The sequence below is a fragment of the Blennius ocellaris genome, assembly GCF_963422515.1.
Source record: "Blennius ocellaris genome assembly, chromosome: 8".
NCBI lineage: Eukaryota > Metazoa > Chordata > Actinopteri > Blenniiformes > Blenniidae > Blennius > Blennius ocellaris.
This window is the reverse complement of record NC_137657.1, coordinates 27,576,703-27,595,788: the sequence shown is the minus strand read 5'-3', so window position 1 is coordinate 27,595,788 and position 19,086 is coordinate 27,576,703. Positions and strand designations below refer to the sequence as shown.

General features: G+C 46.7%; 2 protein-coding genes across 2 annotated transcripts; both read left to right on the top strand.

Moving 5' to 3' along the window:
• Positions 1-396: 396 nt before the first annotated feature.
• LOC308133848 (ras-related protein Rab-25-like) lies at positions 397-7,845 on the top strand. The gene is made up of 5 exons (XM_080501367.1): positions 397-667; positions 5,486-5,681; positions 6,246-6,439; positions 6,523-6,603; positions 6,721-7,845. Exons 1-5 carry the CDS (start codon positions 631-633, stop codon positions 6,837-6,839), a joined length of 627 nt encoding a protein of 208 aa, XP_080357493.1. The 5' UTR covers positions 397-630; the 3' UTR covers positions 6,840-7,845.
• Positions 7,846-8,873: 1,028 nt separating this feature from the next.
• rab11al (RAB11a, member RAS oncogene family, like) lies at positions 8,874-18,152 on the top strand. Its single transcript, XM_080501446.1, has 5 exons — positions 8,874-9,137; positions 13,262-13,457; positions 14,502-14,695; positions 15,778-15,858; positions 16,773-18,152. Exons 1-5 carry the CDS (start codon positions 9,098-9,100, stop codon positions 16,910-16,912), a joined length of 651 nt encoding a protein of 216 aa, XP_080357572.1. The 5' UTR covers positions 8,874-9,097; the 3' UTR covers positions 16,913-18,152.
• Positions 18,153-19,086: the final 934 nt, after the last annotated feature.

Sequence of the window (19,086 nt, the reverse complement as noted above, 5' to 3'; positions counted from 1 at the left end):
TCCTTAAAGAATCGGCTCTTTTTCCGTGAACTGAGTCAAAAGAACAGATTCCCCTTAAAGAATCGACTCTTATTTCTTTAGTGAACCGTGTCAAAAGAACAGATTCCCCTTAAAGAATCGACTCTCTAGTGAACCGAGCTCGAGGGAGCGTCTCTGCCGGCTGAGTCAGAATCACCCATCCTTCCTCCACAGGAGTGTTACCGCCGTCCTCCACTGGGGGGCGCCTGATGCTCCACCTCAGCCCCACCTGGAGGTCGCTCCTCCTGTCTAACCTGCCCTCCGTGGCCCAGGGCCACACCTCCTCCTCCTCTTCCTCCTCTTCCTCCTCCTCCTCCTCGTCTTCCTCCTCCTCCTCCTGGAGACGCTGCGTGTTCTTGTCCAAACAGGTTGCCTGGTTCAGGGAGCAGCTGAGTCTCCTGCATGGGTGTGAGGAGGACCTGAGAGGACCTGTGGAGGACCTGTGGAGGACCAGAGAGGACCTGAGAGGCCCTGTGAAGGACCTGTGAAGGACCTGAGAGGACCTGTGGAGGACCTGTGGAGGACCAGAGAGGCCCTGTGAAGGACCTGAGAGGACCTGTGGAGGACCAGAGAGGACCTGATTTGGGCTCAGGGACACTGAATGGACACAACATGGGATCAGACGAGCCGTACAACTTCGTCTTCAAGGGTGAGTCCCACATCGTGGTTCCACTCCTGGATCCGTCACGACTTCCCCGCGACTGCAGCTCTTTAATTTCCTTGTTTATTATTAACTGCAAGTTTTTCCAGGAACCGGAATCCTGTGATGTGTTCCAACAGAGAGAGAGAGAGGCAGAGAGAGAGAGAGAGAGAGAGAGCGAGAGAGAGGGAGGTCCAGGTTTTGCAGATGTTCCACCTCGGGGGTGTCTGCAGCTGCGGATTGTTTGGAAACGAAGTGTCTTTTTGGTCGTCGGAGCAACAAGACTCCTCCAGATTAGAGGCGGCGAATCCAGATTAACGCAAGAATGCATGCAGGGATACGTACATGAGACGTTATAATCCTAATTTAAACCACAGACTGACCCAAAATGCATCACGGGACAATCACAAGAGTCTATAACTGAATAAAAGAAGATGTTTCAGTTACCGTTTTATGACCTATTTACCAAATTCACACACTAAAACGAGACGCGAAATGATAAATAACAGGAATCAATGTATTGGTTGAATCAATAAAATGACCAAGGACATTAAAAACATGTCAAATTAGCGTTTTTACGGGAAACAAAGTCATCAAACTTTGCACATATAAAGTGTGTGAGTTTATCAAATTAAGACTTAAAATCATCTTTCTATTGACTGAAAAGCAAAAACAAACACACACGATAGAGAAAAGGACAAAATTATCACTAATGTCTGGAGTTTGATCGCAAATTCTCCAGATCGACCCATAAATGGAGATGGAGATGGAGAAACACGTGATAAAAAAAGATTCTTTTAAACAAACATAAATGACAAAAATTGCTCATTAACAAACAAACAAACAAAAAGTTCTTAAATCACAGAACACTCATGTAAAAAAGTTGTAAAATGAGTAAAAACTGACAAACAAAAGTAGCAATTTAGTAACAGAGGGGAAATAAAATGTTGTTTAATGAACCACAATGTGATTTCAAATCATTTAAAATCAAATATCAACTGACCTGTTGGAGGAATAAAGACTCAAAATCCACATCACGAGAAGAAAAATGGCGGCAGAAAGTGATTAAAACATGTGCAGATTACAGACAATCATTATGGAAAAGTGACACATTACTGACATTGAAAATGAGATTAACGTGTTCAGTTTACAGCAGAAACTGACAGAATAAAATGGGATTAAAAGCAAATGATGAGGTGAAGCCTGGAGGGACTTGCTGCTGCCGGAGGAGCCTCCTGATTCACAAACATCACATTTAATCCACCTTCAAATGTTGATTCTTCAAATGTTTCCACTAATCTCTGAACCAGACGCCAGACAGAGCGGCTGAGATTAAACATCATCACGTTGTTGAGAAGGTAACTCATGCAATCTGTCAGGATTTAGTCATGAGATGCTCTATAATCTGGTGTTAGGGGAGGAAGATGCTCCATAATCTGATGTTAGGGGAGGTAGATGCTCTATAATCTGATGTTATAGGAGGAAGATGCTCTATAATCTGGTGCTAGATGATGAAGACGCTCTATAATCTGATGTTAGAGTAGGAAGATGCTCTATAATCTGATGTTACATGATGAAGACGCTCTATAATCTGATGTTAGAGGCGGACGGTGCTCTATAATCTGGATGTTAGAGGAGGAAGATGCTCTATAATCTGATGTTAGAGGAGGAAGATGCACTATAATCTGGATGTTAGAGGAGGAAGATGCTCTATGATCTGGATGCCAGTTATTCTTAAAAGAAACAGATTTTTGAACTCATGACAGCTACAGTAAATGCTAATGCTAATGCTAATGCTGCAGCGGTTGACCCTTGGCGTTGCTAAAGCTAACAGCAGAGGCGGAAGTGAAAAATCAGCAGCAGAAGACGGAGTTAGTTTGGGATTAACGAGCTTCTTCTCATGAGTGAACAGGAGTTAAGTGAGATTATAACGGGACAACTACTGAGGCTAATGCTAAAGCTCCGTAACCACGACTACAACAAACAATCAGTGTTTCCACCGCCGCGGAAAATAAACGGAAAAACGACTGCGTCCATGTTTGTCGTCTTTCCCAGATTAAAAACAAATATCCATAAGAAGGAAGCGATTCTTACAGTGACATCTAGTGGTCTCAGATGGTAAGTACCGGAATATCTGATATACACGACAACTTCCATTACGATAAAAAAAAAAAAAAGATATATATACATATATAATCTGGGAATTATGGTAGCTACTTTCATACCTGCTGTGGCCACCGGGGGTCACTGTGAACCCTGGTCCTGCACCAGGAAGTGCAGTTGGGCCGAGCTTTCAGAATTCCACTTGTCATTGTTGTTGTTTTTGTGTGTCACTTCAGTCTCATTGTGTTTCACGTGAGTTGTTTCGGGTCTTTTTGTTGGATATTTATCGCATTGATCCGACTGTGTTCTCGAACCTATAATCCCAAAACTCACAAAAAAACTAATTGGGGAAAGACTTGAGTCTCGTTTGAACTTTTTCCTCCGCGAAGGTCCCGCGTCGCCGTGGAAACCGCCGCCACTGTTTGCACAGGGAGTTACTGAGTGTTGGAGGGTGAAGCCGGGCCGAGTAAAGAATAACGCAGCCAGTCAAATATTGTTGGGATTAAACTTCCTGCAGCCGGATTCTGCCTCCAGAGTCCACTGCTCTACCGGAGCACAAGTACTGCTTTTGATGAGTACTCGAGTAACGAGGCGGTCAATGTGAGTTACTTTGGGATTAGAGTCCGGTTCAGACTGACTTCGGGTCAAAACGCCAGCCTGTACCTCGACGTCGAGTCACAGATCAAAGGATTTTACTGACTTCAAAAGAAAAAAAAAACGAACTGATTCGGCATTTTGGCCTGAAACCACAGTAGCTGTGATTAGCAATAGCATGCTACGTAGAATGTAGCTTCCCTTCCCACTAACGTCCAGATTGTAGAGCGTCTTCCTCCTCTAATATCCAGATTGTAGAGCATCTTCCCCCTCTAACAGAACTCACAGATCTCAGCTAAAGAAAAACATTGTTTTATCAAATAACTATAATTTTTAATTTTCTGTGTCCAGTGAAGTAACTAATCCTTTCTAGTACTAGAAACTGTTCGGAAACGCTGATTAATCGCCGTCATGACCATCTAACTTTGTGACGCTGATACTTGCTCTTGCAGGCGAGCATGCTATCTGTTAGCATCCCATCCATTGGCATGTTATCTATTAGCATCCCATCCGTTGGCATGCTATCTATTAGCATCCCATCCGTTGGCATGCTACCTGTTAGCATACTAGCTGTTAGCACAGTTTAAAAGTCGAAACTGCTTATTTTTTGTTTTTTTTTAAACGATTACATGATTCCATACCGTCGGTTATGATCACCCGTCGGTTTGTAGGAACTAAAGTTCAGTGATGTTGTTTTCCAGGAGACTAGTTTGACTGCGTCACGCCCAGGCGGCGTCATCAGTGGCTTTAGATGTGCTCGGTACTCAGAGCGTGAGATTCCGAACACGCCTCGGGATTAAACAGGCACCACCACTTCTGTTGTGTCATCCCTCCCACCCCCTCCCTCCCCCCCTTCCCTCCCTCCCTCCGCCTGAGTCAGCCAGCGAACAACGGCGAGCCCACCGTGAGTCAGCCGCCGCGCGTTGCGTGGCGCTGGCGCGTGCGGTTGGACCTGTTGGCGGCTCGCAAACTCGTTCCACCTGATCTGCTTCGCTCGTGTCCAGAGACAAAGGCGTGCTTGTGATGCGTTTCTCTTTTACCTCAACGGTTTTCAGTTTTACAATAGAGGAAGTGTGGTTTTTTTTGTGGGTTTTTTTTTTTAAAACAGGAAGGTACGACGGAGAAATGGATTCATTAGCCGCCGTTTAATGACAACAATAAATAAAACATCCCCCCCTCCCTCCCTCCCTCCCTCGCGTGGTCAGAGGCGATTGTCCGTCCTGCAGAACAGTGACGGTTCTCTCGGCATGTCCGTCCATGTTGGACAGGCGGAGGACGAACTCGTTCCTCCGTCCAGGTAAAGACATAGTTAGTCCAGATTAACTGAGCGACGCACCTCCAGACTGTACAAGGTTCGGCTTCGTCAATATTTGGTTTGGTGTCACAACTTCCTGAATAAACCCGAGGAACTTCAGAGGCAGCGACGTCACCTTATCAAAGGGGCGTGTACAAGTACAAGTACAAGTACAAGTACAAGCACAAGTACAAGTACCAGTACAAGTACTAACCTTTTAGCTACTTGCTACTTTTGTCATAAAACCCAACTCGTACTCTGGACAACGACGTGCGGAGGCCCGTGTGTTACCGTGACCCACCTTCGTGCAGCCGCTACGTCACCTCCACCAGCCTCACAGTCCACATTAGCATAGCGCAGAGCGGAGAGACGCCACGCTCTGCGCTATGCTAATGTAGACTGTGGACTGAGGGACTGCTGGTGACGAGAGGATCAGTCACTTCAGTCACGATGCAACATCGCTGGTGTGTGAGCATGCGACTCTTTAGCATGTAGCATGTAGAACAGCTCCGAGATGCATGCTGAGCAGGTAAACCACTGGCAATATCAGGCTAACTGCTGGTGATGAAGTTGCCAGTGATGAAGTTGCCGGTGTTGCGCCAACTTTCTCCTCCTCTTTATATTTCATCGGAACATAATTAAAGTCTGTCTTGGGTTTACGGTTCTCATCAATATTAAGAAATCTCTAGACCGCCGATGGCACTCATAGTAGTCAGGTCCGCCAGGTTGTACTGGTATGAGTACCTGGTACTGGTATGAGTACCTGGTACTGGTACTGGTATGGGCTCCGGTTGCCTCCGTACTAAAAGCATCTGGTCGCCCGTCTTTCCCTGCAGTGGTGCTGATCGGAGAGTCCGGCGTCGGGAAGAGCAACCTGTTGTCCCGCTTCATCAAGAACGAGTTCAACCATGACAGTCGCACCACCATCGGGGTGGAGTTCAGCACGCGGACCGTCCACCTCAATGGCCACACAGTCAAGGTCCAGATCTGGGACACGGCCGGGCTGGAGCGGTACCGGGCCATCACCTCTGCGTGAGTACCGACGCCGGAACCGGGCAGCCGAACGAACGACCGAACGACTGACCGACTGAACGACAGAACGACCGAATGACCGACTGACAGAACGACCGACTGACAGAACGACCGACCGAATGACTTGCCTGACCATCGCTCCACCACGCCTCTCAGTGGACAGCACCAACACCAAAAATTCTGCAGTTCTGAATCTCTCCAGATCCCCCCCCAAAAACCGAATAGAATCCACGGTATATTGTCTGAATCCGGTCAACGGTGGAATTATGGTAATTCACCGTAATCTGACGGCTGGTAAACGTCGCACCCGAGGGACGTAATCTGGACGTACTACAATCGGTCCCTTTTTATTCTAATCCCACCGGTGGACCCGCCAATAATCTTGATGGTGCCTGACGATCCATCAGATTATAATCTGAGTCTGGACCGGCGTGAGTTGAGCTCTGAGCTTCTTGGTCAGTCGGAATCAGAAGCATCCGGCCGCGACTGAAGTCGGTTTGTGGCCGATGTGAATTTAATCCTCCCTCCTCCTCCTCCTCCCCCTCCTCCACCTCCTCCACCCAGGTACTACCGAGGAGCAGTGGGGGCCCTGCTGGTGTTCGACATCACCAAGCACCTGACGTACGAGAGCCTGGAGCGCTGGCTGAAGGAGCTGTACGACCACGCCGAGCCCAGCATCGTGGTCATGCTGGTGGGCAACAAGTCGGACCTGGAGTCGGAGCGCTCGGTGCCCAGCGAGGAGGCGCGCCACTTCGCAGGTATGTACGGACGCCCCCGTAACCTACGGCGACCGACCGACCGACCGACCGAACCGGCTCTCACTCCCCCCGTGTCGTCCCAGAAACCAGGGGCCTCCTGTTCCTGGAGACGTCGGCGCTGCAGTCCACCAACGTGGAGGCGGCCTTCAACAACGTCATGGCCGGTCCGTCCTCTCTTTCTTCATCGCTCCTTTCTGTTTGTTTTCTGTTTGTTGCTTCCGATTCTACACGTGAGCGTGGGCGTAGTCGTAGTGAGTAACCGCCACGCGTTTTCGCCACAGAGATCCATAAGAAGGTGGCCAACAAGGAGATGATGCGCAGCGCCGTCAGTCCTGTGGCCCTCAACAGACCCGGGGTGGAAAACGGCGACGAGGGACGACCCTGCTGCAGGAACATCTGACCTCCACCACCTCCTCCTCTTCCTCCTCCTCCTCCTCCCCTACTTGAATTCGTCGCACTTCTTTCCAGAAATAAAAAAATAAAAAAATAAATGCTTCACGAAGACGAGTGAGTTCACTGTGTGCTTGTTTTCATCTGCACGTTGACCCCGGAGGCCCGGAGGCTGGCGGTTTCCCAGCATGCTTCACTCCGACGTCGAGCGAGAGAAATGGTGACAAAAGCAAGAACCCCGGGGAAGAGTGTGAAATTAATATTTATTTAATCAGAACATGCAATTTATAGCTGGATAAGACGTAAAAGTTCAAAGTGTTGTGAAGCATCGGCTTTTGCTTTTTCTGTTGCCCTGAAAATATACGCGCATTATTTTTCTGTCTGTCTCTTCTTCTTCTGTTCATTTCTTTTTTTTTTTATTTTCACAATTTAAGCAGGACAAGGGATGATTCATTTTGTTGAATTAATCAGATTGAGTGAAAAAATTTTTTAACGTCTATTGGACGGCCCAGGAGACGATTTGAACAATAACGAGCCCCAGTGATCCACTGACCTCCCCCACAGAGGAGGTCAGTGAACGCATCGTCTGGGTCAAGAAACCAGGTTGAGGTGGTTGAAGGTTTGAGGAAATGTGTTTTCCTGCTTTAATCACCGGGGAAATCACAGATCTGGGGTCTTTCAGTGAAATTCAGGAAGGCTGTGGGGTTTTTAGTGATGTTCAACTGGGACTACAGGTAAAACAAGGAGAGAAAATACAACATGGAAGAGTAGATTCATGTAAATTCCATTAATTACAAAGATCCACAGGCAGGTTAAAATAATTAATTTCTGTTTGTGTCTTTTTGTATTTTCTTTACTTGATTTGTGATATTATAATAAAATATCAATAATGACTTTATTGATCCCCTAGAGCAGATTATTTCTCTGTATTGAACCTTTTCAGTTGACGGGGTTCGAGGGTCCATCTGCATGAAAGCTTGAATGATTTTTTTCCTTTAAATTATTATTTGTGTGTAACTGAGTAAAAAGTTAAAACAAAAAGTACGACTCCTGCCTCTGTATACGGTTATGTTTGATATTTCTTTCCACCGTTTTCTACTACTTTTTGAACATTAATTATAAAGTAAATGGTTAACAATGACAATAATTATGATGATGCTCATCAAACAGGTTGGTACAATTCAAGATGTTTCACAGGAACATTCACACAGTGATAAAAATACTAAATGAGGAAGGAGATGACAACACAGGAAAAGAGGAATGTTAAAGTATTCTAAAATAAAACATTATAGTAAAAAGTTGGGGATAAAATATGTTTACAAGTCGGTTTAGGGAGATATTAAAAAGATTAAATGATAAAAAGAGAAACAATGAAAAAAATCAGTTCAAACCAAATGAAATACATTAAATTAATGTAAGTCAATTTACATTTCCTTTGCATTTCGAAAATAATTGAATCTAATAGAATGAAATTCTATAAGTTAAATACAAAAATGAAGTTAAAAAAGTATAGTAGAATTAATTAAATCAAAATCCGTTTAATTTTATTTATTTTCATTCATTGTATAACAAAATAGAGTAAAATGTTATAAAATGAAAGTAACATATTTTGTATAATTTAATGAAATGCAATAAAATAAAATGAAGTATGACCAAATGAAATGAAGAATTAGAAAATAAAAAACCGAATTAAATTAAATTAAATTAAATTAAATTAAATTAAATTAAATTAAATTAAATTAAATTAAATTAAATTAAATTAAATTAAATTAAATTAAATTAAATTAAATTAAATTAAATTATATAGGACTCGAACCAGCTCCCCTCTGCGTCACATCAGTCCTTTTCTTTGTCGCTCCACATCAGTCTACCTGTTGCTGCCTGAAGCCGGAAGACGTCATCGTTCTTCCAAAGCGTGACGGACGGCGCCGCGGACCAATCAGACCCGCGCTCCTGACAGGTGTCGGTCAGCTTTTAGCCAATAGCTGCGCGCGTGGGGCGGGACTAAGGCGACGACGTGACGTCACGGCGTCAGCAATGGCAAGTGACAGAGGGTGAGGAAGAGGAGAGAAACTTGTGCCGCCGCAGCCGCTCCGGGACTTTATCTATGCCCGGCAGACGATTCGCCCGGAGACTCGTTTCAGCCGCGCGGTGATTCAGCGGGTTTGTCGTTTTGCCGAGTTTCCGGCTCCGCGTCGCTCCGTGTCGAAGAGAAGCGAAGAACCAGAAGTTTGTTCGACTTCGGTTGGAGAACGACGCGACGCAAGAATGAGCAACAGGGAGGACGAGTACGACTACCTGTTCAAAGGTGAGTCTCCGTTGGGGGGCTACCGGGAGGTGGGGGAGAGGGGGGGGGGACGGGTAACGACTACCTGTTCAAAGGTGAGTCTCCCTTGGGGGGGGGGGGGGATCGGTCTCGATCACCTGACGTAGGGCAGGACGACATGGAGACAAAGGCACCTGCTCTCTGTTCAGCCCTGTTCAGCCCAGACTGACCTGGTCCAGCCATGTTCAGCCTCTTTCAGCCCAGTTCGGCCCAGTTCAACCCTGTTTAACCCTGTTCAGACCGGGTCAGCTTGGTAGGGCCCTGTTCAGCCCAGTTCAGCCTGGTCTGGCCCTGTTCATCCCAGTCTGGCCCTGTTGAGCCCGGTATGAACCTGTTCAGCCCAGTTCAGCCCGATCTGACCCTGCTCGGCCCTGCTCAGCCCGGTTCAGCTTGGCCCGGCCCGCTTCTGCCCGGTTCTTCCCGGTCTGGCCCAGTCCGGCCCGGCTCCCTCCTGCCGGGCAGGTTTGACCTCACAGGTCAGGCTGGAGGCGAGAACGAACCAGAACTGAACCATAAACCAGTTTGACTATTTTGAATAATTGTAGAAGATCAAAGCTTCTGTCAAAGTGTCTCAATAATCCTCCATCGCTGGTGAAAACTCTGACTTCTGTTACCAACATGAAGCTCAAAACTGTGTGAAGTGTAAAATAGACGGATTACACTGTAAACACTTAGTTAAACTCAAAGTAGTAGTTACTTCTTTACCACGTTTGATTACATTGCCTTCTTTAATACTTCAAAGCTCATTTCCCAGGAAACCAGTGGAGCTTCAGAGTCACATGACGGTGATTCGTTTGGTAAACAAGTCATTTTTGATAAAAATGCAGATCGAAAGGTTCCTATATGGATCCAAATTAAGTCCTTTCTCATTGATATACCTGATCAAAGTACTTCCAAAAGCATACTCTGTCACAATAAGACGGGTGTTTGTAGTAAAATTAAATCTGTGCATCTGTATAACCTGTTATAATACTTGGCGTACACAAACACTAGTAAAGTACCGGTGTTTAATAAACACTGAAGCGGAAGTACTTCTTAAATAGAATTGAATAGAAGTACCCCCAAAATACTACTCACCACTCAGAGTATATATGACATGTCCTTGGTTGTAACGAGCCTTTATAGCTGGTCTTGAATAATTAGTTCCAGTCAGTTGTGAGTGACGATAAGAACATGAAGGGACCCAGGATAGAACCCTGTGGAACACCTCGTGTCAGATGGCTTGTTTTTAATGGATTCTGCTGGAAATCTAACATTTCTAACTTTAGATATACAAACAAGTCAATGACCCGGGACAAAAACAACGCGCTTTAAACATACTCACACAAATACTCACACTCATACAAACTCATAATAAAGTGCGAGTACACTCTAATATTCACGCAAATAGCATCTAATTTAACTGTTTGACAAACAGAGTCACATTCGCAGGAATGAAGATTCCCCAAAACACAAACGTTTTGTTGTTTTGCCATTTAAGGCGTAGAAGAAGAGAAAATGGAATAACGCCTGGGCTTTGTTGACGTTGGTTTTACTTCCTCGTGGCCTCTTGACCTCTGTTGCCGCCTGTGGATCACTGCTAACACTGCTAATGAACAACAGGTAAACAACGTCTTTTAACTCCCGTCGACGACAAAATCTCGACGTATTTCCTGTTTCAGTGTGGTTCGGTCGTGACGTCGCGGAAGTTACAGGAGTTTGACGTCGCATCGCTCCTCGTAGGTCCCGCTGGTTTCTGGGGTCAGCTGCTTGTTGGCGATTAGCATTTTGGACGTACGTCGTCATAAACAAGAGGAAACGAAGCAACGTCTGTTCAAATATAGCAGCGGCGGCGGCGGCGTCGTCAAACTGGAAATACCTGCACGCCGCCTGTTTGTGTTCGAGTTTCCACCGAGGAGCCGAGGCCAGACGTCCTCGGGTCGCCCTCGGGAACTCGCCGCGTCAACGTGTCTTTTGTCAACGCTACGGTTTTGTGACTCGCCTTTTTTTTTTTTTTTTTTGCACCTTCCTTTTTATACTCGTGGGCGATGATGACAACGACGACGACGGCATGAGTCAAGCCGTGACAAACGGGCTCGACTCATCGGCCACGGTTTCAAGGCTTCACTCCAAAACCAGAGTGAAAGAAACTGATTTATGAGAGGAAGCAGCAACCATAATAGCTAACTGCTACTCAGGCAAGGTAATGCTAATCAAAGCTAGGGTGGGTACAGGCTAATGCTAATGTTACGTCATCAACCTGGCCGTCAGCAGAATGGCGCTAACTAAGTATTAAAGCAAACCTCCTGCAATAAACACAATTTAGGACAACAGCTAATGCTAATCATAGCTAGCGTGGATACAAGATCATTATAATGTTATGTCATCAACATGCCCGTCAGCAGAATGGCGCTAATTAAGTATTAAAGCAAACCTGCTGCAATAAACAAAAGTTAGAACAACAGCTAATGCTAATCATAGCTAGCGTGGATACAGGCTCATGCTAATGTTATGTCATCAACATGCCCGTCACCAGAATGGCGCTAATTAAGTATTAAAGCAAACCTTCTGCAATAAACACAAGTTAGGACAACAGATAATGCTAATCATAGCTACTGTGGGTACATGCTAATGCTAATATTACTTATAGAGGGAAAGCTGTCATGTTGCTCTCAGAATAAATTATATTTAGGAGTGATGCGCTCCTTCTGCTGTAAACAGGAGTTTAGCCAAGTACCATTAAGGTAAAAGCTAATGCTAACCTGAGCTAGCATGGGTACGGGCTCATGCTAATGTCACTTACAGGAGGGAGTGTTTCAGGAGTAATGCTCCAGAAAACAGATGCTCAGCCAAACGGCGGCACAAAGGCTGCGGCTAATGCTTTAGCGAACAGGAAGCTAAATGGAGAGCGGCAGCATCACTGTGACTGTTTGAATTCTGGTACGTTCAGACGTCTCTGGTACATTCAGGGTACGTTCAGACGACGCTGGTACGTTCAGGCGGCGCTGGTAGGTTGAGGGTACGTTCAAGCGACGCTGGTGCGTTCAGGCGGCGCTGGTACGTTCAGACGGCTCTGGTACGTTCAGGCGGTGCTGGTATGTTCAGGCAGCGCTGGTACGTTCAGGGTACGTTCAGGCGGCTCTGGATCGTTCAGGCGTCGTCAGCGGCCGCAGGGTCGTCCGACGTATCAGAAGGTTGGGACGTCTTAGCGGAAGAATTCGCCGTCAACAATGGGCGCGTGAACGGGCGTGTCGCGCTGCGGCCGCTTTACCTGTCTGGTGACAGATGATCTAGAAACGTGTTGCATAAGGATCTCTGTCCCCCGCCCAAGATCTTTTGTGCAAAGTGAAGCGGAGGCGCGCAGGGAAACCGCTCTGCTGTCGTCCTTCCTCGGCTCTACTTCCTCTACTTCCCTGTTGGGGAGTTTTGGCCGTTCAAAAAGAGCCGCGTTGCTCAAGTGACGCTCATTTCTACATTCCCGAACGAGTTCCTATTTCCTCAGTGCCGCGGCGGCGGGCGGCCGCTGACTGGCTCTGGTCGCTTCCTTTTGAAGCTCTGACTCACCCGACGTTTGTGGAAGTGGTTTTCTGACAAACGGGGCGAAACAACTGACCGGAGGACAAAGATTGTCCCTGAGAAAACCCATCTACGCTATTTGTGGTCCAAGTATGTCCAACACTGTTCCTTAAAACATTGTCCAACGCCGATATTGGATGTTTAGATGCGAAGAAGGCAGTTTGCTCCGAGGTTAGCATGTAGCGTCTTAGCGCTGTGCACTCAGCCGCCACCCATTGCGCCAAGATCACGGTGTCTCTGGGTAAATGAGGTCCAGTCAGTCCACGGTGACACGACAACGCTTCACGTTAACAACATCTAATCCGTTTAATTTAAAAATTAAAAATTAAAAAAAGTTTGTTTACACTGAAGCATTGACGACGCTGTAGTTGGTCTTCCGGGCCCCTGGGGGGCGCTGTGTGACGAGAACAAAGCACTATGAACATGAACAAAGTTTTGCAGGATACGTTTGTTTTCGTTGCCATGGAAACGAGACCTCAGTCCAACGACTCACCTCCTCCCTCCTCCCTCCTCTCTCCTCTCTCCTCCCTCCTCCCTCCTCCCTCCTCCAGTGGTCCTGATCGGAGACTCGGGCGTCGGGAAGAGCAACCTGCTGTCCCGCTTCACCCGCAACGAGTTCAACCTGGAGAGCAAGAGCACCATCGGGGTGGAGTTCGCCACGCGCAGCATCCAGGTGGAGGGGAAGACCATCAAGGCCCAGATCTGGGACACGGCGGGCCAGGAGCGCTACCGGGCCATCACCTCCGCGTCAGTCCAGCCCGCCATTCACCCTCTCATCCTACATTCACCCTCTCATCCTACATTCACCCTCTCATCCTACATTCATCCTCTCGTCCACCACTCATCCACTCATCCTACATTCATACACTCATCCACTCACCCTATGTTCACTGTCTCATCCTCTCATCCTCCACTCATCCTACGCTCATCCACTCATCCTACGTTCATCCTCCACTCATCCACTCACCCTATGTTCACCCACTCATCCTCTCGTCCTCCACTCATCCACTCATCCTACATTCATACACTCATCCACTCATCCTATGTTCAGCCACTCATCCTCCATTCATTCACTCATCCCCCACTCATCCACTCCTCCTCCATTCATCCACTCATCATCCACTCATCCTGCACTCAGCCACTCATCCTCCATTCATCCACTCATCCTATGCTCATCCACTCATCCTCTCATCCACTCATTCTCCACTCATCCACTCATCCTCTGTTCATCCACTCATCCTCCACTCATCCACTCATCCTCCACTCATCCTCCATTCATCCACTCATCTTTCATACATGCATAGATCCATTCATTTATGCATCAGCCACTCTTTCATCCATTCATACATTCCTCAACCTAATGTTCTATTTATTCATTAACCTCTCATTCACTCCCATCGCTCCCTCCCTCGCTCCTTCTCTCTCTCTCTCTCTCTCCCTTCATCTCCCCCTCCCTCCCTCTCTCTTGCACCCTCTATTACTCCCTCCCTCCCTCTGTACCTCCCCCCTCGCTCCTTCTCTCTCTCTCTCTCTCTCTCCCTTCATCTCCCTCTCTCTTGCACCCTCTATATCTCCCTCCCCCCCCCACCCCTCCCAGCGTTCTGTAGCAGAACAAACCCAGCAGTCGTCCTGCAGGAGTTTTTTTTCTTTCTTTCTCTCTTCTTTCCCCTCCTTTGACCTCAAACAGGGGAAAAAAAAAAAAACACCTGAAAGGAAACGATGTGAAGCGTCGGGAGTCGTTTCCACGGCGTGACCTCCGTCCCCCGCTGACGTGGGCCCTGTGTTGTGCAGGTACTACCGCGGCGCGGTGGGCGCCCTGCTGGTCTACGACATCGCCAAACACCTGACGTACGAGAACGCGGAGCGCTGGCTGAAGGAGCTGCAGGACCACGCCGACAGCAACATCGTCATCATGCTGGTGGGCAACAAGAGCGACCTGCGCCACCTGCGGGCCGTGCCCACCGACGAGGCCAAGGCCTTCGCAGGTAAGAGCCTCGGCACGCCGCCCCCTACGGGTGTGACGTGGCGCGAGCAGTAGCTTTTCTTTGCTTTGAAAATCTCCAGTGGGAAATATCAGTTACATCAGTATCAGTAAATATCCTGCTGCGTGTAAACGTGACCTGTATCGTCCTCCAGCAGCAGTTTTACTTTGAAAAAAAAAAAAAAAAAAAAAAAGCCAACAACGAACAAACAAGTGAAAACTGTGAACTTCTGTCCTGATGTGGCTGTCAAAATAAAAGTACCAAGTTGGATTGTTATTACGGTGACAGTCAAAATAAAAGTACCAAGTTAGATTGTTATTACGGTGACAGTCAAAATAAAAGTACCAAGTTGGATTGTTATTAAGGTGACTGTCAAAATAAAACTACCAAGTTGGATTATTATTGGTGATTGTCAAAATAAAAGTACCAAGTTGGATTGTTATTAAGGTGACTATCAAAATAAAAGTACAAAGTTGGATTGTTATTAGTGATTGTCAAAATAAAACTACCAAGTTGGATTGTTATTAGTGATTGTCAAAATAAAACTACCAAGTTGGATTGGTGTTGGTGATTGTCAAAATAAAAGTACCAAGTTGGATTGTTATTAGTGATTGTCAAAATAAAACTACCAAGTTGGATTGGTATTACAGTGACTGTCAAAATAAAAGTACCAAGTTGGATTGTTCTTACAGTGACTGTCAAAATAAAAGTACCAAGTTGGATTGTCATTACAGTGACTGTCAAAATAAAAGTACCAAGTTGGATTATTATTACGGTGACTGTCAAAATAAAACTACCAAGTTGGATTGTTATTAGTGCTTGTCAAAATAAAAGTACCAAGTTGGATCGTTTAAATTAAAGGTCACAAGGTGGATTTACACAGAAACATCAGAAATAATAAGTTTATAATAGAATAAATAAGAGACGGTCAAGAAATATGGTGGAACTTCATTTAGAATATTAAGTGTGTGTGTGTGTGTGTGTGTGTGTGTGTGTGTGTGTGTGTGTGTGTGTGTGTGTGTGTGTGTGTGTGTGTGTGTGTGTGTGTGTGTGTGTGTGTGTGTGTGTGTGTGTGTGTTCTCCAGAGAAGAACGGCCTGTCGTTCCTGGAAACGTCGGCGTTGGACTCCTGTAACGTGGAGCTGGCCTTCCAGACGATCCTCACTGGTGAGTCAGTGCCTCTGGTCGGCCACTAGAGGGCAGCAGAGTCCACCACATGACATGTGAAGCCCCGGTCTGGTGAAGATTGCTGGTAGAAACCCGCCGGTGGCTCCGGGGGTCGGGACCCGGGTTGGAGCCCGAGGCGGCCGTCCTCTCCGTGAGGCCGCCGTGTGACTCCACCCGGTCCTCAAAACGGGGTTCGTCCCGCCGTGAGGGAGGGGAGCAGTGTGAACCGCTGCCCCCTCCGTAGTGCTACCATGGTGAACCCTCGTGTCTTTGTTATTGTACTGATAGCATTAGCATTAGCTGAGGTGTTAGAGGAGGCGGATGCTCTATTATCTGGTGTTAGAGGAGGAAGATGCTCTATAATCTCGTGTTAGAGGAGCAAGATGCTCTATAATCTGATGTCAGAGGAGGAAGATGCTCTATAATCTGACGTTAGAAGAGGAAGATGTTCTATAATCTGGTGTTGGAGGAGGAAGATGCTCTATAATGTGGAAGTTGGAGGAGGAAGATGCTCTACAATCTGATGTTAGAGGAGGAAGGTGCTCTATAATCTGATGTTAGAGGAGGAAGATGCTCTATAATTTGATGTCAGAGGAGGAAGATGCTCTATAATCGGGTGTTAGAGGAAGAAGGAGCTCTATAATCTGATGTCAGAGGAGGAAGATGCTCTATAATCTGATGTCAGAGGAGGAAGAAGCTCTATAATCTGATGTCAGAGGAGGAAGATGCTCTATAATCTGGTGTATTTTGATCAATTTTTGTAGTTTTTTTCAGTCTAATCAGAGACTGTGGCTAGACGCTAATGCTAATGCTACTTCCAGGGTGTCAGCAGGTTGTTTCAGCGTTGAGTGAAAACAAAATAATCACTAACCCCCCCCTCCCCCTCCCCCTCCCCCGTCTGTCTCGTCCCTCAGCCATCTACAACATCGTGTCTCAGAGGCAGATGTCCGGACGCAACGACTCAGACTTTTCTCCAGCCTCCAACGTGGTGCCCATCACGGTGGAACCCACCCAGAACTCCTCCGGCAAAGGCATGTGCTGCCAGAGCAACTGAACACCTCTTCCTCTTCCTCCTCCTCCTCCTCCTCCTCCTCTTCTTCCTCCTCTTCCTCCTCCTCCTCCTCCTCCTCCTCAGAGACAGATACAACATGTTGGTGGTCGGCTGTACTCGGGTCATTAGACGAAAGGTTCATGATCACAATCGATTCACGAGCTCATGAAAAATTTAACTCATTGTTAATGTTTCCTGATTTTTTTTTTTTTTTTTTTTTTTTTAAATCTCATCCTGTTTCTGAAAGCTCCATTTACACAAGCCTGTTAACGCCTCCTCCGAGAAAACAGACTGAACTGAAACGCACCACTGCGCTTCCCAACCTCCGGGGCCCTTCAGGGGCCGCCGGCGACCTCTAGGGGGGGCCGGCGACCTCTGGGGGGGAGGGGGTGGGGGGGTACAGCGACCTCTGGGGGTATGAGGTAGTTACATTTAGATTTGCACATTTTAAATAAAACAGTGCTAGCTGGCAATGGGCGTGGCCTCCACCGTGCCAGCTAGCAGTGGGCGTGGCCTCCACCGTGCCAGCTGGCAGTGGGCGTGGCCTCCACCTTGCTAGCTGGGAGTGGGCGTGGCCTCCACCGTGCTAGCTGGCAGTGGGCATGGCCTCCACCGTGCTAGCTAGCAGTGGGCGTGGCCTCCACCATGCTAGCTGGCAGTGGGCGTGGCCTCCATCGTGCCAGCCAGCAGTGGGCGTGGCCTCCACCGTGCTAGCTAGCAGTGGGCGTGGCCTTCACAGTGCCAGCTGGCAGTGAGCGTGGCCTCCACCATGCTAGCTAGCAGTGGGCGTGGCCTCCACAGTGCCAGCTGGCAGTGGGCGTGGCCTCCGCAGTGCTAGCTGGCAGTGGGCGTGGCCTCCACCGTGCTAGCTGGCAGTGGGCATGGCCTCCAAAGTTCTTGCTGGCAGTGGGCGTGGCCTTCACAGTGCTAGCTGGGAGTGGGCGTGGCCTCCACCTTGCTAGCTGGCAGTGTGCGTGGGGGGGCGGGGCCTTTCTTAGCGCCGCAACAATTTGAACGAAAACGCACAGCAGCCGCTGCGTTTCAGGAGTCTGTTTACGCGTTCTGCACACGCTCAGTAGGCGGATCACGCTGACCCTGCCGTTGCCGTGGAAACGGAGGTTGTTTTCTGAGCGTTCGAGCTTCTCTGACGCCTTCCTGTTTAAACATAATAATAATTATTAGGAATTACTGCTTTTTGGGGTATTTATTGGTTTCTTCTTGTTTTTCTTGTGGGTGTGTTAACTGCCCCTCTGGGGGTGGGAGGGGGGGTAGGAGGAGGGGGGGGGGGGGGGGGGGTGGGAGGAGGAGGGAGGTCGGCCGGACTTAATCCAAAGGTTTCGGACACGTTGCGGCGACTGTCCACTTCACAGGTCTTAAACTTGGTGTCGGTTTGTTTTTGTTTTTTGTTTGTTGTTTTTTTAAAAACTTCTACTCTAATATATGTATATTTGGACTGCATATGTAAAAACAATAAAGTGAAATAAAGAAGCTGGTTTGTTACAGCCGGGCTCCGCTGGCGTCTCGTCACTGGGATTAGAAGGGCGGGATTAGAAAATATTAAAAAAAAAATAAAAATGATAATAAAAATAATAACAAAAGTAAACTTAAACGGCTAAACTTAAATCCACTTTAAAAAAAAAAAAAAAAGTCAACAAAAATTTTTCTCGACATTCACTATTATGTTATTTAAGTTTGTTTTTGTATTAAAAGCTTTTAACTTTTTTCAATATCACTGAAATGTGTGAAATTAAAACTTTAGTATTAATCTAATTAAAGTAAAATTTTTATATTCTGAAACATAAATGGATAGTTTGGTTTTGAACAGTTCAAACTTTTTGATGTTTATTACTTTTCTGCATTTTTATTCCCTAAAAAGTGACGTTTTCATCAACAACTCCACTCCCTAAGCTTAAATCTGAACAATAAAAACATGAAAGTTTTTCAAGAATAAAACTGATATATTTTGATTAATCTGTTAAAATTTGACCTAAAGTCTCGCTATTTTAACAAAATGAAGGCATAAATGTGATCAATAGTAATTATAAAATGTAAATTCTACCAAATCATCCCTTAGTCAAAGAAACAAAAATGTCCAGTCACTTTTTAAAGTCAAAACTTTTCAGCATTGCATCTAATTTATTCTTGTATTTTGCTCATCAAACTTCTGTTAAACTTTA

What these genes read in the sequence shown, in the direction of transcription:
- rab11al (XM_080501446.1), top strand. Translation starts at nt 9,098, where the DNA reads ATGAGCAACAGGGAGGACGAGTACGACTACCTGTTCAAAG. An exon ending in TACCGGGCCATCACCTCCGC is followed by an intron (nt 13,458 to 14,501) that starts GTCAGTCCAGCC and finishes TGTGTTGTGCAG; the next exon opens with GTACTACCGCGGCGCGGTGG. An exon ending in CGAGGCCAAGGCCTTCGCAG is followed by an intron (nt 14,696 to 15,777) that starts GTAAGAGCCTCG and finishes TGTGTTCTCCAG; the next exon opens with AGAAGAACGGCCTGTCGTTC.
- LOC308133848 (XM_080501367.1), top strand. Translation starts at nt 631, where the DNA reads ATGGGATCAGACGAGCCGTACAACTTCGTCTTCAAGG. An exon ending in TACCGGGCCATCACCTCTGC is followed by an intron (nt 5,682 to 6,245) that starts GTGAGTACCGAC and finishes TCCTCCACCCAG; the next exon opens with GTACTACCGAGGAGCAGTGG. An exon ending in CTTCAACAACGTCATGGCCG is followed by an intron (nt 6,604 to 6,720) that starts GTCCGTCCTCTC and finishes TTTTCGCCACAG; the next exon opens with AGATCCATAAGAAGGTGGCC.